General features: G+C 36.9%; 2 protein-coding genes across 8 annotated transcripts in view; one reads left to right on the plus strand and one right to left on the minus strand.

Annotated features, from left to right (window-relative positions):
- The window catches only part of LOC117578213 (fasciclin-2), a 105982-nt gene that overhangs the window by 80112 nt on the left and 1377 nt on the right, over positions 1-24493 (minus strand). For all 7 annotated transcript variants that reach the window (XM_034263580.2, XM_052006824.1, XM_034263584.2 and 4 more), the window contains exon 2: positions 22761-23218. In XM_034263580.2, coding sequence (XP_034119471.1) covers positions 22761-22836 — 76 coding nt within the window. In that variant the 5' untranslated portion in view covers positions 22837-23218. The remainder of the gene's footprint in view (positions 1-22760; positions 23219-24493) is intronic.
- LOC127565916 (mitochondrial import receptor subunit TOM40 homolog 2-like) lies at positions 15075-21109 on the plus strand. The gene is made up of 3 exons (XM_052006851.1): positions 15075-15303; positions 19681-20792; positions 20854-21109. Exon 2 carries the CDS (start codon positions 19687-19689, stop codon positions 20767-20769), a length of 1083 nt encoding a protein of 360 aa, XP_051862811.1. The 5' UTR covers positions 15075-15303; positions 19681-19686; the 3' UTR covers positions 20770-20792; positions 20854-21109.

Below are 24493 nucleotides of genomic sequence, written 5' to 3' on the forward strand. Positions count from 1 at the left end.
ATCTCACAGTCGAGCACACTCTTGCTTGTTTTTATTTTAAAAATTAGCTGCAGCTTAAACTGTTTTTTTTTTTTATTTTACTAAAAGGAAGTCACACATTAAAGCTTAATAGTTATAGATACAGCAAACACATAATTGCACATAATATAATTACATGCATTTGCATTTTATGTTTCTAGTTCTGACGATAATAAAGGAAATGGTCAATTAAAATATGTATTTTTTACTACACACAGATGCTTTAATTGCATATAATATTATTAAAAGCATGTCGTATTTAATGCACAAAGTGTTGCATTAGATACATTTGTATCTTCCTAATTGACGCTCGAACAACATGCAAGAGTCGTGTCAACAAAAACGTTGTTGCCCTCAATACATTCGAAGCCATCATTGGAAATTATCAATTATTTTCAATTAGTTAGTACAACGAAATAAAAATCTCACATTTGAAATTATAAATTACCAACAAAGTTGCGACTTAAATGTGGCTTAAAGATACGTTTGCATCTAATAATAAGCATTTATTTTAAGGAGGAAAAAATATATATTTCTTAATACAAATTTTTTTGATCATTTGCTAAACTATCGACAAAAATAATAAATTCAAATTATATGTATATAAACTCAAATATATTCAAAGTTGAAATTGTCAAGAGAACTGCAAGAAATAAGCAGCTCAAAGATATTTTTTCCAGGCGAAAAATGCTGCAAAAGTGAATTCAAATTTTGAAAGAAAACAAACTAAATATTTAAGAATAATCGAGAATTTTTTTGAAGAAGGTATTTAAATTTAAATTAAACTTAAACTAAAACTTAAACTTACTGCTTGCTCAAATGATGAATGCATAAATCATGAAATTAAACACTACTTCATCCTCAATTAAAGAAAATATTTCACCTCAAAATGTTGCTGTGAAAAAACTCGACTTCATCTATTTATAAGTAATTGTCTAACAATAATAGATAGAACATTTATTTGTAGAAAGTATTCTAAATGGAAAAAGTAAATTCAAAAGAAATACGACTTCATTATAGAAAATATTTCAATTTAATAATTTGAATCTAAAAGCCGACTTCATTTATTTATAAAAAATATTTAAGTCAAAAGAAGTAAGGTTAAATCATGAAAATAAACATGACTTCATTTAGTGATAACAAATTGTAAAAAGTATTTAAATGTAAGTCGAAGAAAGTAAATTCAAATAATGAATGCATATTTCTTGATAAGAAATTAAAGAAAATATTTCAACTCAAAATGTTGCTGTAAACAAACTCGACTTCATCTATTTATAAGTAAATATCTAATAATGCTGTTTTGATCTCATGATCCAGAGCATATGCCACAGCTCGGCGGCCCACAAAGAACTGTTTAAGCCCGTAAGCCAACTTTAAACCCAAAACAACCTAAAATAAAAAAAGATGGAAATTGTAAACAACAATTAGGGAACTCAAAAACCCACTGATGACAAAAAGTACAACAAATGCGCTTAAGTGCGGCACAAACGCATTAATTTGAGGATTTCCGTGGCAACCACCAACAACAACCACCACAACGAAAGATACAAAGATACATTCACATCTACACACACACCCTCGAAGTGTGTAGCTAAAGATTAATGCTAATTGAAATGCATGGGCTTGGGAAATGTTCTTTTTTGAATTGAGTCTTTGTTCGGCGCTTCTCAAATGAAGTGTTAAGAAGTAAATGGCAAATGCTTTTCTTCGCTTATAAATCACATTTGCAATTTGCCAAAGTGCATGCCAAAAATAAAAGATACAATGACAACCCACCCGAAAAAATACAAAACACAAAAATATTATTTAAGACAAAAGTCTACGCATTGTCCTAGAATGTGTCCTAGATGTGTTTGTCATAGATGTGTTTTCTGGTTCGTGGTTCCTTCGTTCGTTCGCTTTCTGGCAACCCTCTGGGCAACAATTTCTTGAATTGTCAAGCGAGCTCTGATTTATGCGGCTGCAAAAATCAAATTATTATTTTGCTTCTGCATACCCTGTAGCGTAAATCAAAATTAGCACAAAGGGTATGCTCAAAACTAAATACAATATGAACATATTATCATATTTTCTGTCTGACAGTCGAAGCTGTTTTAGTTCCACTTTTGGAACATTGGAACTGATAAATTTTGTAGGATAATAAACAACTTAACCATAAATTACACAATCGTACAATTAAGGCCTCATCAATACAACAAGAAATTGTGTTCGTTATTTGAATTAAATGAAATAAAAATAACTATAATTGTAAAATTCACTTTTCTATTTTACTTTTTATTACATCATTAAAATTTAAACGTTTGAAGTTCTTAGGAATTTATTAAACAGTTTTAGAACCAATAAAATTGTAATATGCTTTCTAAATAACGTTGAGAAATTATATTCGAAATTTGTTTATTTTTTTTTACATTTTTTAACTTAACAAACAAAATTCATATGCTAATTTTATCGAATTATTTTGTATATTGAAACATAACAAATAAAATGTATATGCTTCATTATTTAAATATTTTATTAAAAACTCTGAAAAATAATATTTGCAAATTTGTTTTATTATTCTAAAAGCTTTACAAATGTATTTTGTTTATTGAAACATGACAATTAAAATTCATATGCTTCCAGCTTTCTCTTTTAATTGAACTCAACTTGCTGTGCTCTTAATTTTCGAGGGTATTTCGCTAGTCGGTCAACGCTCGTTGTTTGTATTTTTGGCTCACCCTCAAGTGGTGTAGCATAACAATAATTTCCAGTTGTATTTCGCGTTTTTCCCCTTCCATCGCGATAATATTGTTCAGCTTGCTTATGCGTAGCGCCATTAAAACTATGCCAAGAGAAGTCCCCCCTCTTCCCTCCTTCCCCTTCGTCTACTCCCCCCCTCTGGCAGCCATAAGAAATCATAGTGAGACACAGCGGGTGCTTCTTCTTCTTCGGCTTTCAATGATTTTTGGCTATAAATTGTGCTTTATGTAGTATTTTTTTTTTTTGCTGTTCTTATTTATTTCGATTCAGTTTGCATCGGGGTAGGAAATTGCTTTAATTGACATATTATGTAAACAGGATAGTTAACATTTTCGTCCTGCCAAAGGAAGGGAGAAAAAACACAGCTGTATTGACACAGCCGTTAAGCTAAAGTGCTTCGTATTTTTTTCTTTTTATACCCGCTACCCATAGGGTAGAAGGGTATTATAACTTTGTGCCGGCAGGAAATGTATGTAACAGGTAGAAGGAGGCATCTCCGACCCTATAAAGTATATATATTCTTGATCAGCGTTAACAGCCGAGACGATATAGCCATGTCCGTCTGTCCGTCTGTCCGTCTGTCAGTCTGTCCGTCTGTGTGTCTGTCCGTCTGTCCGTCTGTCCGTCCGTCCGTATGAAACACTGGATCTCAGAGACTATAAGAGGTAGAGCTATATTTTTTGACAGCATTTGTTATGTTTGCACGCAGATCAAGTTTGTTTCAAATTTTTGCCACGCCCACTTCCGCCCCCGCAAATCAAAAAAATCGAATAACAAGCGTAATTTTAAAGCTAGAGTTTCGAATTTTGGTATATACAATATTTACTATAGTAGTTATGATTCCTGAAAATTTGGTTGCGATCAGATAAAAATTGTCGAAGTTATTAAAAAAATACTTTTGTATGGGCAAAAACGCCTACTTACTAGGGGTCTTAGTTGCTTTGGCTGACAATCTGGTATATTGTGCCGTCTATGGTATATTTTGAATGCGGTACTATGTCGATAAACCAAATATACCATTTGGTATTTTTTTTTAGTATTTTTGCAGTATATTTGATATATTTTGAGAAAATACCGCAAAATATGTTTCTTTTATTCAAAATGGGTAGCGGGTATCTCACAGTCGAGTACACTCGACTGTAGCTTTCTTACTTGTTTTTTTTTGGGTCTGACAGTCTTCTAATTGGAAAAATGTGTTGTAACCCAAAAGTGAATTCGAATATATTCCATTTGTTGTTTGGGTTTTTTTTTGTGTCTATTCCCCTTGCGTCTAATTAAGTTTCTACCAAAAATTTGTTTGGTACTTCGCTTCACTTCGATTAAATTTCCTAAGAACTGCCAGATCAAAAGCTGCTGATAAAATGCAGCTGGTTTGAGCCATGCATAATTAAACAACAGGCGATGCATTTCCCCAATCATTTTGACAGCGAAATGTCGACATTGAGAAACAAACATGAAATTTTCCAAAACTCGAGCGTGAAATGTGAAAAGTGCAGCAGCTGACAGGGAAGAAATAATTGCGTGAGATTTGCAAAGTGCAGCCGCTGACAATGAGAAAAAAATGGCAAGAGATTTTCAAACTTGCTGCTGACTCTTAAAACTATATTGCATGAGATTTTTTTTTAACTCGCGCAAAGAGAAGCCGCTGACAGAGATTTTAAGCTACTGCCGCTCACTGTGAAAAAATTGCATGCGATTTTTAAACTTGAGCGAGAAATGTTTAAAGTGCAGCAGCTGACACTGAGAACGAAAATCGCATGCGATATTTTAACCAGCGCGCTGAGCCTGAACATAAAATCGCATGAGATCGCAATGTGCAAAGTGACAGCAGCTGACATTAGAAACAAAGTTGCATGATATTTTTTGTTTAGCTCTCTCACGAAATGCGAAAAGTGACAGCAGCTGACACTGAAATCGAAATCGCTTCAGATTTTGTCAAAACCCCCGCGCTAGAATCATTCGACTGGAACGCCCCTCGCGACAATCAAAACAAAACACCTCACAAAAAGAGAGGGGAGGGGGGAGATCCACTTAAAATAGATACACAAGATACTTATGCGAGTACTGAGTTGACACCTCGAGTCGACTATTTAGTGGCCATGGCAATGGCGTTCGCTTAGCTTCCCAGACAATATTTTTTCCCCCACTATTTCTATATAACATATAGTATATTTATAGAATTTGTAAAGATTCTTTGCTCTTCGATTTCGAGTGGCAGTAATTGTCGCATGCCATAAGATACAACATATGAATGTATCTATCTATGTATCTAGTCATTATTCGTTTGCATACGTTTTGTCTAAAGTCTCAACTAAATGGTGTCTGGGGAGCTATATATGTAGATTGGGGAATGTCTGCTGCTGTCTATAGAGTAGACAAACCAAAAAGGGGAGAGCAACAGAAGCAGCATAAATATAATACGAGGCAAGCATAACCACATCGCTGGCTTGACTTAAGTGGTTGGCTTATTCTCGCTCTCGTTCTCGTTCTCTCGCTGAGATGCATCCCAAAGAACAAAGCACTTGGCGACAATATATCAAAAGCAGACTCTGAAGGCAACAGGCAGCAGCAGCAGCGACATCAACATCAACTCGAAGCGAGTGTGGGAAATTGTTTTAATTAGCTGTGCACATACGAGTACAACTTTGAATACGAATAAGCGGCTGACTGAAGCCAACTAGCTGTGTGAGCTCGCTCAAGTGAGTTGATGGCGAAGTTCATTTTGATGAATAAGAAATATCAAAGCAAAGTGTCTGCACATTGTGTCACATAGATATTGTGTACGCACTTGTATGTCATTAGAACTCCTAATTGGGAATTAGCATTCATTCTACTATCGGGATTCCTCATTAAAATGATCATTATCCAACTTCTATAGCATGAGGTTGTAAGTTCATTAATACTTTTATTGTTTTTCACATTAATACTTATTGAAAATCTATATTCTCATCATTAATAGTTTCACTGCTTCTGACATCAATTTTTAATTTATCTTCTCATTACTATTCCTATTAGCATTCGTATTAGATTTTTCATTAATACTTTCATTTGCTTCTGACATCAATTTTAAAGTACTAATTTATTTTCTCATTACAATTATCACTGACACTCGAATTCTACGCGCATTAATATTTTCATTGCTTCTGACATTAATACGAATTAATATTTTTTTCTACTCATTACATTTTTCATTAGCACTCGCATTTGATTTAAATTAATGATGCATAACATTAATAATTTCATTGTTTGCAGCATTGATATTATAAATTATTATCAATCATTCATTCCTCCACTGGCCTTGTCATTACGATTATCATTGACATTCGCATTAGTGAACTTTCAAGGCTTAGTATTTTTGACATTTCTGTATTATACCAGTATATCATCAACAAATCATTGTTTTCTGTATAAATATGGCAAATTAGTACCAACTATTGTTTTACCTACTTATAATTATCATTAAAATTCGCATTATTTAACTTTAAAGCCCAATACTTTTGCTATTTCCATGACTCATTAATTGTATAACACATAAATTTCGAGGTTCAACAAACTCTTCTATTTCATTTCGACCTTCAACTAAGCCTTGAACTATGTCGGCAGCCCAAAACCACATTTTAATGACATCATGCGAGTAAATACATAAAAATTACACGACAACAATAACAGAAACAAGAAAATAATGATGATCAACTTGAACTTCCGGTGCGTAACTTTATACTTGATCAATCAGCAGGTGCGCTCAACACAAAAAAACAAAATGAAAATACCCTAGAAAAGTGCAACTGAATTTTATATTTATAGTACGAGTTTTTTTTGGTAGAGTAACTGTTGGTAAACAATTTGTCAATGCGTCGTCGGGTTTCACTTTATTGGCAGCCCAACACAAAAATGTAAAACATAAAACACAAAATTTACACGCATCGCTGGACAACACACACAGAGAGTGAATAAGAACCGAAGAGCGAGAAGAGGAGCCAAAGAACACCTGTTGTCAGTGTTGTGTTGTGTTGTAGGAAAGGGTTGCAGAGTCCGCATTATGTGACGCTTCGTTAGGTGCATTAAGCGGCAAAAATGCGAGTGAAAAGTGTGAGTGAGAGGCTCCTAAAAGCGTTTAAAATACACAAAAATATCACAAGCAAAACGAGAGCAACTTTATCGACAACAACAAAAACATGGAACTCAAAACAACATTTATGATTCATTGAGTGCAAAATGTCGTGAGCAGTCATACGACTTCCGCAGGGTCCAAACAAAATTATCGAAGTGCCTGTCAGGCGATTGTCTCTCTTTGTTGTTGCTGTTGCTGCTGTTGCTCGTTTCTGTTTTTTGTGAGATTGCGAACATGTTTGCAGCATGTTTGTGTTGACAAATTGCCAGCTGGCTGAAATGATGGCAAAAAGTGACAGCAACAGTGGCGCAGAGTCAACGCAACACGCCAAAAGGAAGTCATTTCAACATCATTAGGCAGCAGCAACATCGATGAGCGATTAGGGAGAGAGCGGCAGAGCGAATAGCGAAGAGAGAGCGATAGGAAGTTGCGGCAGCCAAGTACAATAGTTGAAGTTACTTTGCAAAAGTTAAAGATGCGAAACAGCGACCAAGGCAAGTCAAACTGAAAGCGAATGTGCTCGACTTGAAGTTACCCGAGAGTTCTAGCTTTAATAGTTTCGAATTTATTGAGCATTCAAACAGAGGACAGACAGACACGACAGATGGATAGACGAAAGAAGTGAGAAAGCTACTCTCTACTCATTTCTAAAAAAAACGAAAAAAAAAAAATTGTAGTATATACTAAAAGTTATATTTGGTATATTGTCATTATATTTATAGCGAACAATTAGTGAGATGGTAGAATAAAATCAGCTAGCTGAAGCATTAAAAAATACTAAAAAATATACCAAAGACTATAGTATATTTCAATCAATTCATACAATACACCAACTTAATATACAAAAAAAATACTAAAATATACCAAAGGTTATAATTGATATATTGGACAGTCACACAAAAGCATAAAATTAGGCTGCTGAATTACTGCCAAATAAAAATACCAAAAAATACTAAAATATACCAAATGCATTTATTGGTATATTACAAATATAATTTGTATATTACGTACAAAGAGCATAACATTAGTTATCTAAAGCACTATAATATTAAAATACCACAAAATACTAAAATATACTACAAAAATATATATGGTATATTATAATTGAATTTAAAGCGAACTGTTTATCAAGCGGAAGAACAAAATTAGTTAATTGCACCCTATATTAATACACTAAAAAAATACTTAAATATACCAAAGACTATATTTAGTATATCACATTCAAAATTAACGAAGCAATGAAATCAGTTAGTCACAGCAGTCAACAACACTTTGAAACAATCGCGTAACGGGTATAAAATGTCGATTCAGCAAGTTAATTGAATCAACGACTAAGCGAAGCTTGAAAGTGAGACAAACAGCTGCACAAGTCAGCAAAAAAAAAAGCAATGAAAAAGAATCGAAGCAAAACAAGGATAGGTTAGAAGAGCAGTAGAAAAAGAGAAGAAACAAGAAAACTGAAACTGTGGAGGCTAGGTTAAGTCAACGGAAGCCGTTGCCGCTGTCTTCCGTTCTCGGTTGATTGTTATTTATAGGAAGACTAAGAACAACAAGAGTCTGTACACAGTGTGGTATGTGAAGACAAGTCTTCCGGCTGCAGACAGAAAGAAGAAACCGTTTAGGCAAAAGTTATGCTAGGGAATTTCCCCTAGACTTGTCAATAGTAGAAACTAGGTCTTGGGAAGCGACCACCATAATAATAATAATAATAATAATAAACCAATTAACTAAAGCATTTGAGTATTTCATGAGAATGGGACTTGAACTGAGCCCTAGAATTAGCCAAAGAGCAAAAAGTTGACGGCGTAGTTTCCTAATTGCAGGCAGGCAACCGAGCTGAGCTAAAGGCACACGTATTGCACGCTTCTGCATAGTTTTCGAAATGAATAATTAATAAATCAAAAAATTAATGAGGCCGCAACACGCGCAACGCCAAAACTCTCCCCCAAACTTTGTGTTGTTGCAACACGCATTTTCCTACGACGACGACGACGACGACGACGTCATCAAATTTTCCGCCTATTTGTTTGCAACAAACAAAATTAAAACAATCATAAAAATAAAAATAACCAGCGACGGCAGGCAGGCAGACAGCATGTGGCACTCCTTGTTGTACTATGTTGCACAGAGTTCACGTCTCGGGGTTCGGGGTTGTGGGCCTAATGCCAAAAGAACACTCCTCCTATTAGAGAGAGAGAGAGAGAGAGAGAGAGAGAGAGACACGACAGTCGAAGGCCGTTAAAAGCGGCACGCGTCGCAAATCAAATGTCAAGCAATACACAAAAGACGAACGGACAGACAGACAGACAGACAGCTGGTCATTCATTGAGGGTGGCTGCAACATCTATTCCATTCCATCAATTCATCCATCCCTGGACGCCTTTTAAGGACACGCTCGCTTGATCACATTTTCGCAATTTATGTTACGTTGCGCTTTTGCTAAGCCTCCCCTCTTCCTCCCCTCTTCTTGCATTGCATTGTTGCAACAACAAATGTTATTGCCAAATTGACAGGGTGCAGCTACAATTTTAATCAATTAACACAGCAATTGACGTTGCCGAAAACATCGCTTCCCCTTTCAGCCACAGTTTCCATCGCACTTATTATTTCTGCTATTTCTTTCACACATTATTCGTTAACTTTAAGACTAGTTTCTACTCATTTCTTTTCTTCTTTTTTTGTGCCTAATTTCAATCAATTAACACAGCAATAGACGTTGACTTTTCTCGCTGCTGAAAACATCGCTTCCCCTTTCAGCCAAAGTTTCCATCCCACAATTAATTTCTCCTACTTTTTTCACACATTGTTCAGCTTCCCACCTCAAATTTAAGTTTAGTTGCTACTCATTTCTTTACTTCTTTTTGCCTGGTTAACTGCCTAATTGTCTGTGTGCGGATCTCATTTCAAATTGTTGTTCACAATTTGCCTAGCTAAAGAGCGGAAGCCATACATAAATGGAGTGAACTTTGACAGCAGCAAAAGATGCTCGTCAAAAAGTTACCAAATCCGCAAAATGCCGAAAAACTGAATCAGCAAAATTTAATCATCAGTTCTCCCTACTCTCCTTACTTACTTCTTTCTGTATCTTTGTCTGTTGCTGTGTGCGTTTTATGCGCTTTACTTGGAACAGCTTAAAAAGCATAAAGACCTTCAGCAACAGAAGAAGAGATACGAGCTAAGCTGGCCAAGACAATGCCGAAACATTTCGCTGGAAGTCCGCAGAAAAAAGGTATAAAATACTCAACTTTACACAACACACTCATCAGCGACTAGCTAGAGATGAGCGATGAACGGACTAGAGATGGCACTGAGAACGAGATAAGAGAGTGAATAATGGCGCCAGACACTAGAGATGGGAAAGCAAAGCAGAAGACAGAGAAAGAGAGAGCACAACAGATTAGCAGCGACTCATTAATCAGTGCACGCTAGAGATGGCACTAAAGATTAATCGTAGCTCATTAATCAGCAGTGACTAGTGATGAGTTTATAGACGAAGCTCTGCCTAGAGATGGCACACAACCGATATTCATCTGTCTATCTACCTCGTTTAGGAAAAGATAAACTCATAAGTTACGCATGTACCCTAAAGTTATCCCGTTTATCCTGACGTCCGTCTGTCTGGCTGTCCGTCTGTATTTTGTCTGTCTGTCCGTCCGTCTGTCCGTTGAACCTTCCGTTACTTTATCCATTGGAATCTCGGCACGCAATGTGAATGAACTTTTACTTTTAGTTGCAGCAAGCTGCAGGTATCCAAAGCTCCGCACAACGCATCATTAATCTTGCCCTAACCCAGAGTGACCCCCAAAAATTTGTATTGTAAACCCCTATACCCCTATATACATAACTGTATTCCTGATGTTGTTGTTGCTGACTCAGCTCAGTTCGCAGTTCTCAGTTGTCGGTTCTCGGCTCTGTGGGGCCTCGTTATTAATGGGTTAAGCTAATTATTGACAGTGATGTCTGTCCGCCCCAGCTCTCTGGCTGACTAATGCTCACACACAACTTGGGCAGACATCCTCCCACATACACACTGAGAGAAAGAGAACAATAACAATCAATTTAAAATTCTTTCCAATACATTTGGCGCGCAAATTATGCATGACAAATGTTTAAAAGTTCATGACTAAAATGCAAACAAAGGGCAGGCAGTCAGGGAAGTTGGGATGTCGGAAAGCGTTCGCTTTACAGGATTGCCAAGACAGTGTGCCATGTGAAAAATTGCCATAAAATTATGAAAATGTACGCTAAACTATGCCCCCAAAAAAACAAAAAAAAAAACAAGGAAGCAAACTACTCGCTGCAGTCAGCTTGTAGCTTGTGATGCCGTCGAGCAAGTTGTTCTCAAAGTTTTGCGTACCGACCGACCGATGATGACAGACGGCTCAAAAAGACAGCGCAGTGACGTCGACTTCAAAGGGGAGCGGTTAAGGGTTCAATTATGCGAAGGAAACTTTGGGAAAGGGTTTTGGAACACTGCTACATTTCGATTTATTGACTTCTTTTCTGTTTTTAGCTAAACTGATTTATATTATAACTTTTAATTAATCAAAAATCACATGTGCTGTTGAAGCACCTAAATTTTACAATGCTAATGTCAGTGTTGCCAAAACAATAGTTGAACTTTCTACAGTTTTCCAACACTGTTGCAAAAGGTTTTCCCATTCCCTCAGCTGGAATTGTTATTTTTTAACACACAACTTTAAGTAACTTTAGAGTTGTTATGGGACACGTTATCAACACTGTACTTGTTGAGCTTCCTTCTGTTTACCAACACAGTTTTTTTTAATTGTAACTCATAAAGAGTTATTAGCTAAGCTAAAATTATTAATTGTTATTAAATAACAAAAAGTAACTTTAGTAATGACAAGTTGGCACAATTTACGAACACTGTTTTTCAACACCAACAATTTCCAAGTTATTTTCTAACTTCAACAAAGTACAAATCGTTTATTTATTATGTAAGAGACTAGCATCAATCAAAGTTTGTTTATATTACTCAACACTTTTCTAGTTTTCCAACACTATTTGCTTGTTGCTAACACTGTTTTCAAGTTTAACTGCTGCCCCTTTTGGGCGACGCCTCTGAATTTTGTGCAACGAACAACACGCAGCGAATTTAGCCAAGGTAACTCGCATCACTCAGGCAACAGCAAACAGAACAGCGGAAGAAAATGAAAAAAAAAGTGAAGCACGAACACACAAAAAAAAAGCAGCGACAATGGAGCAAAATTGAGCTAAAGTGGAGTCAGAGTCAGAATCAGTTGGAGGATGAAGAAGAAGAAGTGAAGTGAAGTGAGTTAGATGAAGCCAAAGGTAGGCAAAATGTTGGTAATGACGCCAACGCACGATGCGCTGAGAAAGAGAGAGACAGTGGGATAGAGAGAGAGAGAGAGCTGAGGCTGAGCTGTGATGAGCTGAAGAACGCGTCATGTGAATGTGATGGAAGTGAATGCAGATGGAATTGCTGGAATTGCAAAAGGGGGAATAGGGCAGGGAAGGGAATGCACAGCGAGGTTCGGAGGAATGCACAAGACAGTCGGTTTATTTGGTTAAATGCTGAAAATTGGCAAAAACGCAGTCAAGGCAACAACAAGGAGAGGAAACGAAACGAAAGCAAATCTGTGGATGCACTTTTTCGGTTGGCCTCTTGTCAGTGAAGAGGAGCTGAACAAGCTGAAGGAGTTGGGGGCCTTAATGGTGGGAAAAAAAGGCGAGTAGAAGATGAAAACAGAAACAGAAAACAGCAAATGAAAATAAGTTGCGAATAAGTGACTAAAAAGGGGGCGTGAGTGGGTGTGGGCGTGGGTATGGGAGCCTAAGCAATCTAGAGTGTGGGAAATTTAATAAGTGGGAACAGTACCAGAAAACGAGAGAAAGCCAGACAGAGACAGAGACGGCGAAAGAGTGAGAGACAGAGGATTAAGGTTATGCAAAGTTGCATACAATAAAAGCAAAAGAGTCTAAGCAATTTGAGACAAGCTATTGAAATACATCCGACCGAGACAGACAGAGAGAGAGAGAGAGAGAGAGGGAAAGAGTTCATCATATAACCGATTGAATTGAAATCCAATGAAAAACAATTGACAATTGGCTAGAACCAAAGACCAGAGTTGCATAAGCTACGAGAACTACGAAAAAAAAAAACATTGATTAAACGTTCAGCGAACAAAACACAAGAAAAAAAAGAAAATAAATAAATGCAAAGACAGCGCAATCCCAGGCATCGACAATTGACCTGTTCTCTCATGCACTTTGCATTACCAATTATTCCCGCACCAAAAAAAAGTGAAAGATAAGGCACAGAACTCGACTATGAAACACCTGCCAGAGACTTCTGAAGTTTTTAGTAATCATATCTCACAAAGTAATTTGAATGCCTGACAAAATTCCTTTTAATATAAATACGACAAAACCTAAAAAAAACACCTTCACGAAATGATTTGCATTTAAAAATATAATTATACAATTTTAAATAAAATAAAGAAGGAATAAAGAAACAAGATTTTTTATAATAAATACTTTTATTTAAAAGTAATTTTACTTTAATGTGATTTAAAAAAATTGTAACATTAAATGTTGGTGGTCAGCTCAAAGCTGTGGACAGACAGACAGACGGATTTAGTAATAATATACAAGTTTCTTAATATTTTCTTCTACACAGAGAAAAAAAAAAGGAAAAGGAAAAAATCTTGATTTAAGATTTTCCGATCTTACAAAAAAAAAAACAATCTTGAAATAAGATTTGTATGCTAAATTTGCATTTTATGATTAAAAACATTTAATCTTATGTTATCTATAGTCATCCTCGGTTGTCACCAAATAGGCACACTCCTTTATAATGAATGTCGAGTATTCAAGCTGTTACTGAGGTAAGAGTTCAGACCATTGCGGAACGTCAACGACCACGACAATTGGGGTCGACGCAAAAGGAAAATGTGAAGGGAAATCGAACTTGGCTGCTTCGCCTCTCATTGTTATGCAATTGCAGAAGGGACGCAAAGGCAATTAAAAAAAAAACAGAGGAAGAAAGAGAAAAAAGAGGGGGGAATACGTTTAAAATATGCAACATTCTGTAGTCGAGTCGAATGGATTAGGGCCAAATGCGTTGCTGGCTGGCTCAAGTAAATGCTCGTATCATTGACCTTTTGGCACACGTCATTGCCTGCGGCTAAATGTTACTCCCTGTCTTTCTCTCTCTTCTGAATTTCTCTTTTCTTCGTGTGCAAGTAAGACATAATCCAATTAGCAATTAGTTGTGTATGCCAGTCGTCATCGTTAGGTTACCTGAGAGAGAGAGAGAGAGAGAGGGAGGGAGAGACAGAGAGCGAGAGCGACCGTCTTTAGATGGTTCAATAGATAGGCTCAGGTAGTCAACACAATGTCCCAGTCTCAGTCTCAGTCGCATTTCTCATGCTCATTCTTCATTCCCTTCTAACAATCCCTGTTCCCCGTCCCTCCTCCTGCCAATAGTTTTAGACACTGGCTAATGCATTACGCATGCCAATGCCGACTAAATAACTCAATTTAGTATGCCAGGGGCGAAGAAGCACTTGTAAGGCATACAGCACACGTCTGCCTCAACTTCCTGTACACCGACTCTGACCCCTTCCCCTCCTCATCCTGCTCCTCCTTCTCATTCACCTTTCACTGCTGCTGTCGAAAAGCAACATGAAATATGCACTCAACTAGTTGTAGGACTAGACAAGACTATTTATTGAAATATGTATAGAGAAAACCTGAAGTCTAAAAGGAATTTGGCATTTACTAAAGAAGCGTCTATGTCGCAGTTATATCGATAATTTCGAAAGAAAGACAGGAATGGAATGGATCTTGAAAAGAAACACACACATGCAAATATTTGCAGCAATTATATCAAAGGTTTTGAAATAACTATTTTTAGTTGAAGAAATAACTTTAAAGGAGCTTGAGAACTTGTATCGATAGTATTTAAGAATTCATAAAGAAGTATCGATAGTTTTGAAATAACTCCGACAGAAATTGAATTTACTAACGAAGAGTCTAGATATAAAATCATAAATTAAAATATTTATCTATATTGTAGGTCTGTTGAGCAACTATAAAGTAGTCTCAATTATCAGAGAGATAATCGAGTGAAGTTATCAGCTAAGCTCTAAAATTGCAATGCAACTTATTTATCTTGTGTGTGCTTTAATAAACTCCACTCATAAATTTAAAGTCTGTTCAACACAGTGACACTTGCTTCACACATTAAATAAACTTGAAATAAAACCAATTTTTTCGTTCGTTTACAGATTTCACAGATTTAAGCAGCAACTCAATTCAATGGATTAAGCGAGTTACGAGTTAAACAGAAAAGTAAAAAATAATCTTTTAAACCAGATAAAGTCAAGTGTAAACAAGAAGCAAATTTAAAGTAGATATTTTGTGGAATTTGTTCAATTTCAAAAAGACGGGTAAGTGAAGTTTCCAAAAATTTGGAATGGCAATTCGATGCTTGAGATGCGTTGTAACATGTGGCTTATCATTTATTATAATTCTCCAGCCAAGACATTCTTTGTGGGTATATTTTATGGGCAACAACTGAATTTTTATTTAAAATTCATTCATCATACTTAAAAAAGACGATGAGAAAAACAGAAAATGGGGGGGAAAAACAATCCTTCATTTGTATTTTCAGTGCATCTTGTTGTGTTGTTGCATGCCTTTTTTCTCGCACTCTTTTTGGGTTTAGCTACTTATTATTTGTTGTTCTTCTTCTGTTTTTATGTTTTTTGTAATTCCGTTGGCATTATGCGGGTATTCATTTACCATGCCACGGCTTCTTCAGCTGCACTTTGCTATAGAGAGCGAAAAAAAAACTTGTTTAATGGCATCCCAAAAGAAGCTTTACACCAGCGACAATGAGTTTTGGGGGAAAGGGGAGCGATAGGGGGGCGGGGAGGGACACTTGAAACTGACACAATCATTGGCATATTTTCATTTTCATTTTGTGTCGAGTTTGATTTTCCTTTTTCTCTGTGTGTGTTTCAACTACTAATTCACTGCCCTTGTTTCGCTCTCTCCCACTTTTTTTTTTCTCGGTGGCACAAAACATAATCATTATGATAATAATGCCACACATTGTTATATTGTGGTGTTGCACTTGAGAATGCATTTGGAGTTTTCAAAACTTTGTCGAGTACAAGTGTTTGATTTGTGCTCAAGCAAGCTAATAATTAGCACAACTTTGGCGACGCACGTTGGGCGCCATAACCTCAACAGCCCCCAAAAAAAGGCACTCGTAATTACGCGTTTTTCGAGGGGTGGAGGGGAGACAACAACAGGAGAGAGCATAATGCGGTTTTGTATGCTCGCCTCCCCCGCTGAGGCCACAGCTCATTTACAGTTAATTTATGGGTCTGGATAAAAAGCGCCAGATGGAACTTCTCTCTCTCTCTCTCTCTGTGTGTGTGAGTTGAGTTTGGGCGTGCTGCATGCAACAATGCTTGCTAATTATGCGCAAGTTTTTGGATCAACTTCCAACTAATTGTCTGTCAGACTATATGCTACCGCCTTTTCTTTGGCTTCGGCTTCGGCTTCGACGCCGGCGAATTTGGGAGGCAAGTCAAGTGCAGCGCAAAGTTATGCAAATACTATGTATAACCAAAAGACAGAGAGAGAGAGAGTCTCTTATAATAACATGGCATAGATAACGACAGATTGTGCGCATTTTTGCTCAGCTCATTATCAGGCTGAGTTAATCACGACGAGCTCCTTGAATCCTGGACATTCTTTTTGTACTCGTATTTGTTTCTTTACTTCTTTTTATTTTAATTAAAGCAAATGCGCTGCGCTTAAATCGAGCGCATTCCCCAAGACCCAACAATAGACAATTGTCTGATTTGGCCGCAGGGGCAGCAAAAGAGAGAGAAAGAGAGTCGAGAACATTATAAAATGCCCTTTACTGTATTAAAATTAAAACAAGCTGAGCTCAACGTTTAATACACTACAAATTTATGCTAGGCATGTTTTGTGGTTATGCAACATTTTGATGCGCCAGCTTTAAATGCAGTTAAGCTCGATTGCAATCGGGTTTAGACTTGAGCTTATTGTGCAGGGTATTTGAGAGCTGTTTAAGAGAACTGAACTGAACTGAACTGAATTGGAGAGGAGCCGCATAAAAGACAAGTAACAATTCTTTTTCTACGCACGGCCAGACTTGCAACATAATTGGAATTTCCTTTTTCCTGTCCTTGCTGCCGCTCGACTGCCGCTTCAAGTGCGCCGCGCTGCTACAAAAGACAGGCTCAAGAGTTGTTGCAAGAGTTGTTGTTGTTGTTGTTGTGGGGCATGCGGCAGGCAGCAAGCGGCAGCCAGCCAGCTGCAACAGTCACTCACAGTTGCTGGCGGCGCTTGACCATAAGCTCCCATGGAACAATAACCAGGCATGAACAAAACAACAGCAAGTTGAACATCAACTGACTTCATCAGCAAAACAGCAAAGCGAAATACAAAAAAAAAAGAAGTAAGAAAGCTTCAGTCGAGTGTGCTCGACTGAGAGATACCCGCTAGGCATTGCGGTATTAAAGTTTAAAATATACCAAAGGCTATATTTGGTATATTTTACCTAATATCTTATCTTATCGCAAAAATACTAAGAATATACCACAGGCTATAATCGGAATATCAATATAATAAAAATATATCAGTGCGGTATTAATTTTAGAATATACCAATACTCATTTAATACCTAAAAGTTACCAAAGGCTATTTTTTGTATTAACTATTATTATGCCTTAAAATTACGCTTATTATTCAGTTGTTATCGATTTGTGGGGGCCGAAGTGGGCGTGGCGAAGATTCGAAACTAACTTGATCTGGGTAGAAACATAACAAGTGCTGTTGAAAAAGAATTATACCTCTATCTCTTATAGTCTCTGAGATATGGGTGGTTAAATGGGTGGACAGACAGACAGACACATTAAGAATATATAAACTTTACAGGGTCAAAGCTGCCGTCTTCTTCCTGTTACAAACATTTCCTTCAGGCACAAACTCATAATACCCTTCTGCCCTATGGGTACCGAGTATAAAAACAACAAGCATAGCATAGCAAGAACTTTAACTTTGTCAAGAGATGCCTCAGCGTACTTCCAAGAAAATTCAAATATGTCGCTACACAGAGAAAGCGACTTATGTGCCGACTTGTTCTTCCACTTATGCCTTTACCTTCTTCATTCTATTCTTCTTGTCGTCTGTCGTCTGTCGTTTTCTTTTCTTTTTTTTTTTTTTGGGTGCCCCTCGTTTAGTTCAAGGGTTAAAGTCTGAATGGCCCCCTGGTTGGTTGGTTGGTTGGCTTTGGTTAGCTAATAAGTTGTCCGGAATTTTCGCTAATTAAAGCAAATTTGTGCATGTCGAGAGAATGTTGCATGCCACGCCTCGAGATTATTTGGATTACCTCTCGCTCGGCTTTTCTCAGGCTTCAACTTACGCGCTACTAATTAGAATTCTACGAGTATCTTTCTCTATCTCTCTCGCTCTCTGTGCAGTGTCATCATTGAGGCGAGAGGGCAAAAGGTTGAGGCAAGCGAGTCATAAAACACAAAATATGAAACAAGACCGTTTATAGTAGTTGCAAGTCTTGTGACTCATAAGAAGGTCAAAGCGTTCCGCTTGCAACATCAATTGACGCAACGAAATGCGGCACGATGACAAGCGAGTTTCGTCAATTTCTTCTTCTGGTCTTCGACTTATTAAATCCGCTTCGAAACTTCAGAACAAACAACAGCAACAACGTTGCGTTAATTAATTTCATTTACTTTTATTTTGTGCCACATACCCTGCCTTTTCTATAACAGAAAGCATTTTACTTTCAAACTAAATGTCAACATATTTTATGGGGATTGTTGGAAAAAACAATGGCAAACTGCAGCAGCAATTTAAAAAGTTCGAAATGCAAACTCAATTTACTTTCAGTGAAAGCAAAAATACATTTATAGCTAAACAATGGAAGTTTTTTTGCTATGCACTAATAAAATTGTATGTAGATTTGGATAATATGCCTTTGCTTGTAGAAAAGAATAGAAAAAATCTACTTAAGCGCATATACCAAAAAAATACCAAATCAAAAACAAAAAAGCTTTGTCTACTGGGTCGAGACAAATAAAGCAGAAAAACAAAAATATATGTATACACTACAAAAATTAAAATATATCAAGAAATATATATAACACAACAACAAAAGTATACCAAAAAATATTATACTACAAAACAAAACAAGTTGTGTTTACAGGGTAGTTCAAAGTCTATCACACTCAGCTAAAGAAACAAATTCTTGCTACGTGTTCGTTGAACTTGACTTGAGTTCAGCTTTTAATTCTGTCACCGCTGCTGTCCCGTTGCTTGGCCGCAAAGAAAGGTTAGATAAGACAGACGATGACGACAATGACGATTTAAAAGAACACAAGACAAATAATAATAATAATAATAAAAAGTGGTTCGACAAATTAAGCGGATGTGGTAATTGCTCAACGTTCTTCTCCTCTCTTTTGCTGTGGGAATTACAAATTTAACTTCTTTTAGTTGGTTCTGTTTTTTTTGGGCTAATTGGTGTTTTTGTTCACAGTGGAAAATGGGAAATGTAGCAGGAAAAAAAGACAAATACAGCACAAAAATAAAAATATACCAAAAACACAAAAATATACTATATACCACAAAAAGTGAAATATACCGAGAAATGTGTATAACACAGCAACAAAAATATACCAAGAAATATTATACCACATTTACAAAATTTAACTTCTTTTAGTTGGTTTTGTTTTTTTGGACTAATTGATGTTTTCGGTTCACAGTGGAAAATGGGAAATGTGCCGAGTGAAATGAAGCAGAAAGAAAAGCAAAAGATGAGCAAGGAAAGTTTCTATCGTATTTTTGGCTTACGCATGGTCAACGAAGGCGATGGCTATGCGATCGATGGCGAGCGATTAAAGATACAACGCGAGCAACAGTTGCAGATGCCACAACAACAGCAACCAGAAGAAAAACAACAGCAATCAGAGTTCGAACTGGGAAATCCGGGAGCAATTGCCGATTTGCATCATCAGTGTCATGAGATGTGGCCGCAAACTTTTGAAGGCTTTCGATTGAATATTAGTCGCACTTTAAGCCAATCTCTGGCTGTTGGCCATGCGCTGCAAGTGGGCCAGAAATCGCAGCTGGCCGATTGTCAATTCAATGCCAGCTTTGTGGGCGAACGAATGCATCCGATGACGGGTGAAACATATCCAGCGATTATGGGTGAAGTGGATGCCAAGGGGAATGTTAGGGCCACATTGATGCACTTTATGGCCGCAAGATGGCGCTGCAAATGGATGGCCAATGTGCTGGATGGTGAGCTGCAGAATACGCGGCTATTTGTTGATTATTTCGGCAAAAGTTGCACCTGCAGCTGGGTGCTAAGCAACCTCGATGTACGCCATCAGATGGGCGTCTGTGTGGCATCGTATCTGCAGCAGGTGACGCCACAATTGGCCCTTGGCGTTGACCTCATCTATCAGCGTGAGCAAATTGTGCCCGGCGGTCAGGCGGCCTTAGTTTCGGCTGTGGCACGTTATCACCACGATGATAATCGTCTCTGGTCAGCGGTGTTCAGTCTGCATTCGCTTGAACTCTGCTATTCGCAGTTGTATGGCCAATGTCTGGGGGCAAGTGTTCAACTCCGTGCCAATATCTTGAAGCGTCAGGCGATATCGAGGCTATGCTATCATTGTTTTATCCCAAAGATGGGATTCAATTTTCGCGGTGGCATCGATACACGCGGCGTGATTAGCGCCCTCTGTGAGCGGCGTCTGGAACCTCTCCCGATTGTGTTGCAGCTCAGCGGCAAGTTGAATCATCGCACCAATCGCTTTCGCTTTGGTCTCGGACTCCTCATTGGCTAACACACACACACAGACACACAACTGTGAGTATGCACCTTCTTTTTTGCCCTCCATCTTTGTCTCCTTTTTTCGCATTCTTTTCAGACAGCGGAGCAGCAAAAGTCGCATCTCAAAAACTTGCTTTGTCCAACTCTTCTCTTTGTTCTTCGATAGTAGTATAATAATGTTGAAGTAATTGTCGTTTTTTATTCTCAAGTTATGAGTGGGTTATATTTGGAATTCTACAGCGAAACTTTCTTACAAAGAATTGCAGTTTATTATATTATATAATATCAGCGAAAGACGAACTAACTTGGCTTCAAGTTGGAACTTGAATTGAATAAAAAGAACTATAATGAAAGTGTTTGGGAATCTTTTGGATTAACTTCAAAGTATTCTAATATAATTTTTCCAGCATCTATTGAAAAACATTTTCAATGAAAGCATATTCTACAAAATATACCAAATTATTTACAGTGAAAAGTATTTTGAATGAAACTATTTAATAATAGCAAATTCATACACCGAAAATACTTAAAATATACCATAGGTGGTATATTTGGTACATAGTGAAAATCATTTTCACTAAAACCATATTCTAATAAGTCGAAAAAATACTAAAATTATAGCAAAGGTGGTATATTTTTAATATAGTGAAAAGCATTTTAAATAAAGTTTTATACCAAATTCATATACCGAAAAAATACTACAAATATACTGAAGGTGGTATATTTGGTACGCAATGAAAAGCATACCAAATTCATATACCAAAAAATACTAAAATGTACCGAATGTGGTATGTTTGTCATATAGGGAAAAGCATCTTCAGTAAAGCAATATGCTAAAAATATACCGATAAAATACAGAAATGCACAGAATATTTGGTATATATCCATATAGTACAATATAGTACAATAATAAATAACTTTACAAGACGAAATCTTGTAGGTAAAGTTTAAAATGCAACAATACTATCAGAAAGCAAAAATATTTATTGAATCTAATATTTTTTCCCCAGCATCAACACATCTCAATATTACAAACTAAATCTTTTCACAAAAAAAGTGAACATTAAGTAAAAAATAAATAAGTTTTGAAGGCGACACATTTCGAGTAGATTTTGAGGTGCAAACTAGGGAAATGGAAAAGGCCAAAGGGCTCATAAAGTTTGCACAACTAGACGACTAAACATAATCATCTTTTTTAACATTACATCACAATTGAAGGTTGGTTATAAACATTTTTTTTTTTAATTTTTGGGTTCAGAGCGAAACAAAGAAATAGCAGTCTGTGATCTCTTTGCAGTTAATTGTCGTAAGATGTGTCGCAAATGCCACGGCAAATATTTGTGCACGTCTTTAATTTGTTTTCTGGTTTATGGGGTGCAGAAAAGTCAGGTGTATTTCTTATGTACACACTTACGTATGTATCTAAATGACTTTCAAGAAAATCCTAGGCACAATCGTAATACCCCAAAACAAAAAAAAAAAAATAGAAGTCTAATCGCAAATGAGCTGAGCCTATATATTTATAATATTTGCATTTGGCCTCTCATCTTGAATTTCAATTCCATTTGTGTGTAAAAAACAGAAAAAAAATCTCTGTTGCTTTGGGCATTTTTTTTTCGACTTATTTTTTACGGTCTAGCATGATAAACATTGTCTCAGAACTAGCGTAAATATTGACACAATGTGAGCATGGAAAATTTTGCGATAAGGGATTCGGTGTTAGGGTCTATGACGATTATTTTATTTTATTTCGCTCTTGGGATATTTATTTAGCGCTTTGTCGTCGGACCTGGCACCAAATGTCGAGCCAAGAGTCTCAGGTAACTCAGGCGAGGTTATATCATTACTATTTCGTTTCTTTTTTCTAGAACAACTTCTTTGGTAATCATAGTTTTATGATTGCATTTTACGGCATTAGAACTTCATTTCGTGTCTAATTATAAAATCGTAGAGACAGAGACAGAGAGAGCGAAAGAAATGCGAAAAATTGCAAGTGCAACTCACCTATAGTTAAACAGCTGCAGAGCATCACGTAGAGTGTGGCGAGTAGAGTCACTCGCTGCCTTTGCAGTTGGCCCATTTTTGCGCTTCTTATTGTTTGTTTGTTTTGGCTTTTCTTGGTATTTTCCCTCTTGTCGTCGTCGTTGTCGTCGCTCACTTTTCACAACAATCACAACAATGCCAAGCAACAATTCAATTGTATTTTCCTCTCTTTACTTGTGTTTTTTTTTTGTTGTCGTTTTCTCTGTTTTTCTTTCACTGTCACAGTAAAAAAAAATGTATAAAAAATTTGCAGTTTGCTTTAATGTGATTTTAATTTTGTATTCACTATATTTTTCTTGTAACTTTTGTTGTAATTTGCACACTAATTTTGACACATACACTTCACGCAATTAGCGAGTGCAATTGAAACGAGTGAGAGTTGTTTTTGCTGTCTATATTGTGCTGGTGGAGCGTGGCATCTGAAAAGAGGCAAACATTTATGGTATTTGGTTAGTATTGGGAATTGGTTTTCGTAGATGTTTTGTTTATGAAAAGTAACGAGTGGCGAGCTGAGAGTTATTACATGTAGCGAGTAGGTAAATGAATAACGAGAGATAGCAATTAAAAACTGAACTAAATATGTATTTCAAAAGTGACAAAGTGTTAGCGAGCGCCACAATTGGCAACACACAACAAGTAACGAGTGACGATTGGCGAGTTATTACAAGGCTTTCACTGCTGCTAACGATCATGTAACGAGTAGGTAAATTAACTAATAAAAAGCAACGAGTGTCAGTAATTGAAAACTGAACTAGAAGAGTATTTCAAGAGCAACAAAGTATTAGCGAGTGTCACAATTGCTAACACACAACAAGTAACGAATGGCGAGCAAAATGCACAACTTGAATAAACTCACAACAAATAACGAGTGTCCGAAATTGAAGACTGTATTAGAAAAGTATTTCAAAAGTGTTAGCGACTGCCACAATTAGCAACACACAATAGGTGACGAGTGGCGAGTAAAGTGCACAACTTGAATAAACTCAGTGAATAAAAAAAGTGCTACCTAGGCTGTAAAACCCCTCCAACTAGCAACTGGCAACTGGCAAACAAAGTTAGCAACAAATTGCAACGAGTGCTGAAAAGTAACGAGTGAGCTTCACACAACTTTTGTGAGTACGCGTGGCGACAACTCTGAACAATTGAATTTGCGATTTAGCTTACAAGTTCAACTCGAGTCACAGCTCGTTAAAATGCCAAATGTTGGCCTTTACTTTACGTGAAGCGACGACAAAGAACGTTAAGAACTGCACTTTTGAAGAGGAGCGTAAAGGAGAAGAAGAAGAAGGGGGGAAGCGTCATCGCTGCGTCACACACGAGCGATTTTGTTAGCGAGAGTTTAGTGCTGAACAAAACAGAAAGAAAAAAAAAACTTGTCTCTCTCTCTTCGACTGTGTGAGTAACATTTGCGCTTTGTCTTGCCTTTTGAATTCTAAAGTTAAACCTGCTGTTGCCACTTGGCCAGTTTTGTAACGGAAATTGCAGCCGCTGTCTGCAGTCGAAACACGTCGAGTAAAACACACACACACACACAGAGACGGGAACGCGCGCTCACACGCATACTTAAATAGCAAAAAAACAGAACGAAAACAAACATTTGTTCTCTCTTTCTCTCTCTCTTGCATTTGGCTGCTTCTTCTTGATATTTCCAATAATTCTTTGATGCTTATCTTGCAGGTAGCTAAACTGTGTGA

Source organism: Drosophila albomicans, chromosome X (assembly GCF_009650485.2).
Source record: "Drosophila albomicans strain 15112-1751.03 chromosome X, ASM965048v2, whole genome shotgun sequence".
In the NCBI taxonomy this organism is placed as follows: domain Eukaryota; kingdom Metazoa; phylum Arthropoda; class Insecta; order Diptera; family Drosophilidae; genus Drosophila; species Drosophila albomicans.

Coding starts and splice junctions, on each gene's coding strand:
- LOC127565916 (XM_052006851.1), top strand. CDS start 19,687: ATGGGAAATGTGCCGAGTGAAATGAAGCAGAAAGAAAAGCAAAAGATG.